The 8,023-nt window shown below is 52.2% G+C and overlaps 1 protein-coding gene across 1 annotated transcript; it reads left to right on the forward strand.

Annotated features, from left to right (window-relative positions):
• The first annotated feature begins 800 nt into the window (after positions 1-800).
• Positions 801-7,405, forward strand: LOC119328914 (probable mixed-linked glucan synthase 6). Its single transcript, XM_037601909.1, has 3 exons — positions 801-1,448; positions 3,757-4,501; positions 5,235-7,405. Exons 1-3 carry the CDS (start codon positions 1,126-1,128, stop codon positions 7,002-7,004), a joined length of 2,838 nt encoding a protein of 945 aa, XP_037457806.1. The 5' UTR covers positions 801-1,125; the 3' UTR covers positions 7,005-7,405.
• Positions 7,406-8,023: the final 618 nt, after the last annotated feature.

Raw genomic sequence — 8,023 nt, forward strand, 5'->3', positions numbered from 1 at the left:
AAGTTATTATTAATTAAGAAAAGAAAAAGAAAAAACACAGGCACTTCGCATAACAAACAAACTAATCATCATCGCCACTCATCGCCCCGGTACCTTTATTCTACGCCCAGCTCCTCCTCCTCCTTCCTCCTCCTCTCTGATTAGTACAATCAGGGCCTCTTTGATTCGCAGGATTGTCAAAATGAGGGAATAGAAAAAATGCAGGAATAGGATAACATGTCCCATAGTATCCTACAGGATCTCAAAGAATGTTTGATAGCGCAGAAAAAAAAAGGAATCCTACAAAGAGGTTTGAGTGGATGAAAATTTTCCTCCAAAATGTAGTACAAATGGATCCTATGAAAAAATTCCTAAGGATGCCAATCCTACGAATCAAACGAGCATCACAGGAAAAATTCCTAAGGATTCAAATCCTCCAAAAATCCTATGCAATTCCTTTGAATTAAAGGAGCCCTCAATCGGTGGAGGAGGAGGGAAAAGGAAATCGTCCCATGTTGCGGCACCAATCAATTCGTTAATTAATTAACAATGGAGTGCTTATGCAAGCGAAAAGATAAAAGAAAATTCGGAAATGCAAGCTAGTTTTCTTGCGGGGGGAGGGGAGGGCATCACAAATCACATGGCACAGGCAGGGGCAGGAATATGAGTGGAAGCAACCTGGTAGGTAGGTGAGGTGCGGTGCGGCGAGATGGGCTGGGCTGGGCTGGGCATACACGCGTACACCGCAGCAATGTGCTCGCCAGTCCACCACCTACATATAAACACACCCGCACACCGCTGAAACACAATTACAACCCACACACACCTCCAACCCCTTGGTTGGATAGCTCAGCAAGACAAGCGAGCTGAGCAAAGCTTGAACCCCTACCGACACTTCTTGTGCCTCCCAGCCCATAAATCCCCCACGTACTTTACTCGTCATTTCTCGCACCTCCTCCCCTCCCCCTCCCCCTCCCCTACATTCATTCATTGCTTCCTTTTCCCCCTCCCTGCACATGCTAAAGGCTGCCCATTGCCTGAGCGTGGAGAGCTAGCTACCTTGCCTGCCTCCCTGCCATTGTTGGTGCTGCTGAGGGTAACCTCCCCTTGTCGTAAAGGAGAGTGCGTGCACTGAGGACGACGCCCATGGCGCCAGCGGTGGCCGGAGGAGGCCGCGTGCGGAGCAATGAGCCGGCTGCTGCCGCGGCGCCGGCGGCCGCCAGCGGGAAGCCCTGCGTCTGCGGCTTCCAGGTGTGCGCCTGCACGGGATCGGCCGCGGTGGCGTCCGCCGCCTCCTCGCTGGACATGGACATCGTGGCCATGGGCCAGATCGGCGCCGTCAACGACGAGAGCTGGGTGGGCGTGGAGCTCGGCGAAGACGGCGAGACCGACGAAAGCGGTGTCGCCGTTGACGACCGCCCCGTCTTCCGCACCGAGAAAATCAAGGGTGTCCTTCTCCACCCCTACCGGTACGTGCAACTAAGAGCATCCTAGTGGCTTGTCTAAATTTAATAGTCTATATCTACATATATACAATGGTGTAAAAAGATTTTCTTTTAGACAACCTAAGTTTTCCAGCGGATTGTCTATATATATGATGTCTATATTCTCTTTCATATATTTTAATAGTATCTTATAGCAGCTATATTTTCTAAAAATCTTATGTTAGTCATTTCTGAGTTGTTTTCATTTATTTTTTTCATCCGCAAGACATATAAAGGAGAAAATAAACCAGCCGCGAAATTATTTTAGGTTCAACACTAGCAACACCCTATATAATTTACGAGAAATAAACAATAGCAACAGGTTCAACCCTGATGAGGCGACGGTCCAGGCGCAACGACCTCCGTGTCCAGCGCCGGCGCGGCCGCCTCCCTGCCGACGTCCTCCAATTGCTCCGAATTGGTGAATGGCTGAGCTCATGAGCCAACATTTTTGGTTTAGACATTGTGGCTTGGTTGTCCAAATGTGGACGACGGGTAGTTAGTTTGGACATTGTCTAAATTTTAGATGACGCAATAGACAAGTCACTGAAGACGTTTTTTGACATGTGGTAGTCTAAATTTGGTATAGACCACCATTTGCACAAGCCACTAGAAATGCTCTAAACTCCCTATATCTGCGTCACGGTAGTAACAATTACTAGTAGTATTTCATACTTATTTACTGTGTAAGTATTTATTATTACTATTATTTTGCACAACAAGTCTAAAATGATTAAGCCAACAAGCACCACGCCAGGCTGACAGTCAGGATTATTTGATCTTGACCGGTGGCGGTGCTCATCGAGACTGGTACTAGTCCTAGGACTGGTAGCGTGGTCTGGTCGGTGTTAATCACAGTAATTAATAGGTAATTAATGTAAACATGGATTAAAATTTGACAAGTCCGAGACAGGTGCACGTTAGAGGCGGGCCAATGATGGCTCGAATCCACTCAAAACAGCGCGTCCCGGTGTGGGCTGTCGGCTCGGTGCGGCGGGGCGCTGGTTCTTCCATCTTACTACTAGTCATAGTCACTGCTGCATGGGCCCGCTTAAGGGTACGTTAGCCGTTGGGCCTGCCTGGCAGGTGGGCCCCGGTGGCCACCCTGGCGGCTCATAAATCCTTGCCACTTTAGAGTTAATAAAATCTGGGTGTGCGGGTGGGATGGATTCGGTTGCAATGGCAATAGGAATCCGAGGTGAAAGGAGATGAGATGACAGTGGGCATGGCTTGCACGTGAATCCAAGCCACATCATTAAAAGCCTCGTCGCCATCCTCCCTGGGGACGTCGCAGTGAGAAAGTTAGTTAAACTTTTTGGGTTGGGACAAGGTATAAATAAAAGTAAGTAACATGTCCTTTTTTGTCACTGGAGAAACGTATGTATGTATGGTATGGTAGTATATGAGCATCTAGTCTAGTTATAGATGGATGATGCTACCGCTGGAGCCTCTAGTACGTTAGTTTTTCTTCAGCCGTTTTATGGAGAAAACGAGAAGAAGATTATCATGTCATGTCATGTCATAGAAAGGAGGAGAAGCAAAAAAAAAAGTGGTGCCATTGCCACCGCTTGAATGCCTTTTTTCAGAAGAATGCGTGAGTCATGTTGGCACCGAGAAAAGCCATATTAAAGTGGCAGGGTTACAACTCAGAAGAAATGCGCGTGCTAGATAAACACTAGGATATGTGAAGTGCACTCGGCACAACATCTTCAAAGTACTCCAAAGATAAATAACAAGAAAAAGATTACTACTACTCCAAAGTACTCCTACTACTACTAGTAACGATTAGCAGGAGAAGGTTCCAACGACTTTTTGGCGCCAATAGCATAAAGAAGAAGAAGAAGAAGAAAATAACGAGAAAAGAGGCCCATTAATGGAGCAACGAATCCAGCGGCACCACCTCTGGCGGTCGCGTCCATGCCCTCGCACGACGGGTGAGGGAGGGAGGGGCCCGGGCCTACTGACAGCCGAGGCATGTCGGTGCTCATACACGGCGCCGTTTGCTGCCAAGTGTGCCAGCTCACACTCATTGACTTGCCAGCTCCCGCCTTGGCTGTCAATGAGAACATGATGCCCTTCTCTCTCTCTCTCGCCTTTTGGCATTTGCAAAAAATTAAAACTAGCTGTCTGATAGGGAAAAGAAATGCAAAGGGAAAAGATGAACATGGCGCATGTTCCCTCCAATAATTGCACCCAATCATCACTCGATTAATCCAACAATTTTTACTTTACTACTCCCACAAGAACTGATGATGAACTGTAACTGACGGTGAATGTGAATAATGCAATGCAGGGTGCTGATCTTCGTTCGGCTGATCGCCTTCACCCTGTTCGTGATCTGGCGTATCTCCCACAAGAACCCTGACGCCATGTGGCTGTGGGTGACATCCATCTGCGGCGAGTTCTGGTTCGGCTTCTCCTGGCTGCTGGATCAGCTGCCCAAGCTGAACCCCATCAACCGCGTGCCGGACCTGGCCGTGCTGCGGCAGCGCTTCGACCGCCCCGACGGCACCTCCACCCTCCCGGGGCTCGACATCTTCGTCACCACGGCCGACCCCATCAAGGAGCCCATCCTCTCCACCGCCAACTCCGTGCTCTCCATCCTCGCCGCCGACTACCCCGTCGACCGCAACACATGCTACGTCTCTGACGACAGTGGCATGCTGCTCACCTACGAGGCCCTGGCCGAGTCCTCCAAGTTCGCCACCCTCTGGGTGCCCTTCTGCCGCAAGCACGGGATCGAGCCCAGGGGTCCGGAGAGCTACTTCGAGCTCAAGTCCCACCCCTACATGGGGAGAGCCCAGGACGAATTCGTCAACGACCGCCGCCGCGTCCGCAAGGAGTACGACGAGTTCAAGGCCAGAATCAACAGCCTGGAGCACGACATCAAGCAGCGCAACGACGGGTACAACGCCGCCAACGCCCACCGGGAAGGCGAGCCCCGACCCACCTGGATGGCCGACGGCACCCAGTGGCAGGGCACCTGGGTGGACGCCTCCGAGAACCACCGCAGGGGCGACCACGCCGGCATCGTCCTGGTCAGTACTAGTTGCTATACTTATCACTAGGACTACCATTTACTTAGGGTCTCTTTCGTCCGTGCATGATGCATGCATGCTGCTGTTCTTGGAATCTTGGTTAGTTAGGGCCTCGTTATTAGTGGCCATCTGATGTGATGCCTGCCTGCACTGCACTGCTGTGCCGATCCAAGGGAGATTTTGACAGAATGGACGTGGTGATGGTCGAGAGTGCAACCACCGGCCGGCCAGCCAAGCACACTTGTGGACAGACATGGAAGAAAACATGCATGCTTCTCTTCTCGCCTCGTCCTGTGGCCAGCAACGTGTGGTTCCACTCACTCACGCTGTGACGAGGAATGGTGGTTGGGGTGGTCCTTTCCCCCCGACAGCACTACAGCGTCCACTTTATGACCCATTTAATTCAATTCACCGGCCCTGCTTTCTTAACTGCCTCAATCATTCATCAGTTTGTTTACTCTGCCCAACTCTTAACCCTGTACTGTAGTATACTTAGTAGTACTAATAATTAATTACTCCAACCACTAATCACCTTAAGGTAGTAATAGTAACACTCCAGTAAGAATCATTTGACCTTTTACTATGGCGATCGAGAAGTAAAAGTAACAGCTAAAATTAACCGTGTCATTCATTTAACCTTGTTTTTTTTTACCACTATCTACCTAAGCTCAAGTTGTGATTGTACTGCAAGAGGAATGGAGTGCTGACAATGGTGTGTGTGCAATGGATGCAGGTGCTGCTGAACCACCCGAGCCACCGCCGGCAGACGGGCCCGCCGGCGAGCGCTGACAACCCACTGGACTTCAGCGGCGTGGATGTGCGTCTCCCCATGCTGGTGTACGTGTCCCGTGAGAAGCGCCCCGGACACGACCACCAGAAGAAGGCCGGCGCCATGAACGCGCTCACCCGCGCCTCCGCGCTGCTCTCCAACTCCCCCTTCATCCTCAACCTCGACTGCGACCATTACATCAACAACTCCCAGGCCCTCCGCGCCGGCATCTGCTTCATGGTGGGACGCGACAGCGACACCGTCGCCTTCGTCCAGTTCCCGCAGCGCTTCGAGGGCGTCGACCCCACCGACCTCTACGCCAACCACAACCGCATCTTCTTCGACGGCACCCTCCGTGCCCTCGACGGCATGCAGGGCCCCATCTACGTCGGCACCGGCTGTCTCTTCCGCCGCATCACCGTCTACGGCTTCGACCCGCCCAGGATCAACGTCGGCGGGCCCTGCTTCCCCAGGCTCGCCGGGCTCTTCGCCAAGACCAAGTACGAGAAGCCCGGCCTCGAGATGACCATGGCCAAGGCCAAGGCCGCGCCGGTGCCCGCCAAGGGCAAGCACGGCTTCCTGCCTCTGCCCAAGAAGACGTACGGCAAGTCGGACGCCTTCGTGGACAGCATCCCGCGCGCGTCGCACCCGTCGCCTTACGCCGCGGCGGCTGAGGGCATCGTGGCCGACGAGGCGACCATCGTGGAGGCGGTGAACGTGACGGCCGCGGCGTTCGAGAAGAAGACCGGCTGGGGCAAAGAGATCGGCTGGGTGTACGACACCGTGACGGAGGACGTGGTGACCGGGTACCGGATGCATATCAAGGGGTGGCGGTCACGCTACTGCTCCATCTACCCACACGCCTTCATCGGCACCGCACCCATCAACCTCACGGAGAGGCTCTTCCAGGTGCTCCGCTGGTCCACGGGCTCCCTCGAGATCTTCTTCTCCAAGAACAACCCGCTCTTCGGCAGCACCTACCTCCACCCGCTGCAGCGCGTCGCCTACATCAACATCACCACCTACCCCTTCACCGCCATCTTCCTCATCTTCTACACCACCGTGCCGGCGCTCTCCTTCGTCACCGGCCACTTCATCGTGCAACGCCCCACCACCATGTTCTACGTCTACCTGGGCATCGTGCTCTCCACGCTGCTCGTCATCGCCGTGCTGGAGGTCAAGTGGGCCGGGGTCACCGTCTTCGAGTGGTTCAGGAACGGCCAGTTCTGGATGACGGCAAGTTGCTCCGCCTACCTCGCCGCCGTGTGCCAGGTGCTGACCAAGGTGATATTCCGGCGTGACATCTCCTTCAAGCTCACATCCAAGCTACCGTCCGGAGACGAGAAGAAGGACCCCTACGCCGACCTGTACGTGGTGCGCTGGACGCCGCTCATGATCACACCCATCATCATCATTTTCGTCAACATCATTGGGTCGGCGGTGGCCTTCGCCAAGGTGCTCGACGGCGAGTGGACGCACTGGCTCAAGGTCGCCGGCGGGGTCTTCTTCAACTTCTGGGTGCTGTTCCACCTCTACCCGTTCGCCAAGGGGATCCTGGGGAAGCACGGCAAGACGCCAGTCGTGGTGCTCGTCTGGTGGGCATTCACCTTCGTCATCACCGCCGTGCTCTACATCAACATCCCCCACATGCATAGCTCGGGAGGCAAGCACACAACGGTGCATGGTCACCATGGCAAGAAGTTCGTCGACGCAGGGTACTACAACTGGCCATGAGGTCCCTGTTGACGACTTTGCCGCCGGACAGGACGACCTGAGACAAGAAGCAACAAGTCATCCACTGAACAGTGCATGCATCCATCTGATCGAGAAGCAGAGCCCGCCAAAGTTTGAATTTTTTAATTTTTTTTCTTCACTTTTTCGCCCGTTTCTTTTTAGTTTTGTCCAGAAAAAAGATGGTGTTGATTTGATTTAGTTCTTAATTACCTGTGGTAATTAATTATGTACTTAATTATACATTACGCGAAGAACAAGGGAGACGACGACTTACCGGGTACGGGATGTACATGCTCGACGATGTATAGAGATGAGAGAGGCTGGGAGTGCTGGGCCCGTGGGGTGGAGGGCGGTATTCTTTTAGTAGTATTATATGGAAACAATAAATTTCATTTCATTAATTCGTGCATGTGTTCACCTGTCGCCACTGATTTCTTTTTGTCAGGGAATCTACTTATGTTTATGCAAATATACACAATTGTTACTTCGTCCAACAACAATAATAATAATCACGTACTATTTACCGTCTAATGGCTTGACAGTAATGGGAGACTAGCCAGTCATGATGATTGAGCCGGGCATGTTCTCTTCATTATGTTTTGGGAGCTTTATTCTGTCCCACTATGTGTTACCGAATATTTGACTTGTATAAAGCTGAAAACCATGTGATTGATCTGAAGTTGCACTATTAATGTTCCTGATTTACTTTCATTGTGGACTTCGGAGTGGGGCGTATCCTCCGCATTTGTTACAGACCGATCTGGCGGCGCTACAGGGAGAGCAGAGGGGATAATTTGAGAGAGCAAGGGGGGATTAGGGTTCTGGAGGAGAAGGACGGCTTCTTTCTCTCAGCCAGTTCGTGATTCACTTTCTCGATGATCCACACTTACAGTACTCTGGCCTAGTTATACACAAATGAGTAGAGCACGCAGGCCCTGTTCGAGCACGGCCCAACTGCAGGCCTAGTCGGCGACGCGCCGCTAGTCTTCTTAGCACTTCTTCACGTTAACGCTCAGACC

Source organism: Triticum dicoccoides, chromosome 7A (assembly GCF_002162155.2).
Source record: "Triticum dicoccoides isolate Atlit2015 ecotype Zavitan chromosome 7A, WEW_v2.0, whole genome shotgun sequence".
In the NCBI taxonomy this organism is placed as follows: domain Eukaryota; kingdom Viridiplantae; phylum Streptophyta; class Magnoliopsida; order Poales; family Poaceae; genus Triticum; species Triticum dicoccoides.

Excerpts from the sequence above, each read along its gene's own strand:
- LOC119328914 (XM_037601909.1), top strand. The coding sequence starts at position 1,126 with ATGGCGCCAGCGGTGGCCGGAGGAGGCCGCGTGCGGAGCAATGAGCCG. Across the intron at positions 1,449-3,756 it reads GTCCTTCTCCACCCCTACCG|GGTGCTGATCTTCGTTCGGC; the intron begins GTACGTGCAACT and ends AATGCAATGCAG. Across the intron at positions 4,502-5,234 it reads ACCACGCCGGCATCGTCCTG|GTGCTGCTGAACCACCCGAG; the intron begins GTCAGTACTAGT and ends CAATGGATGCAG.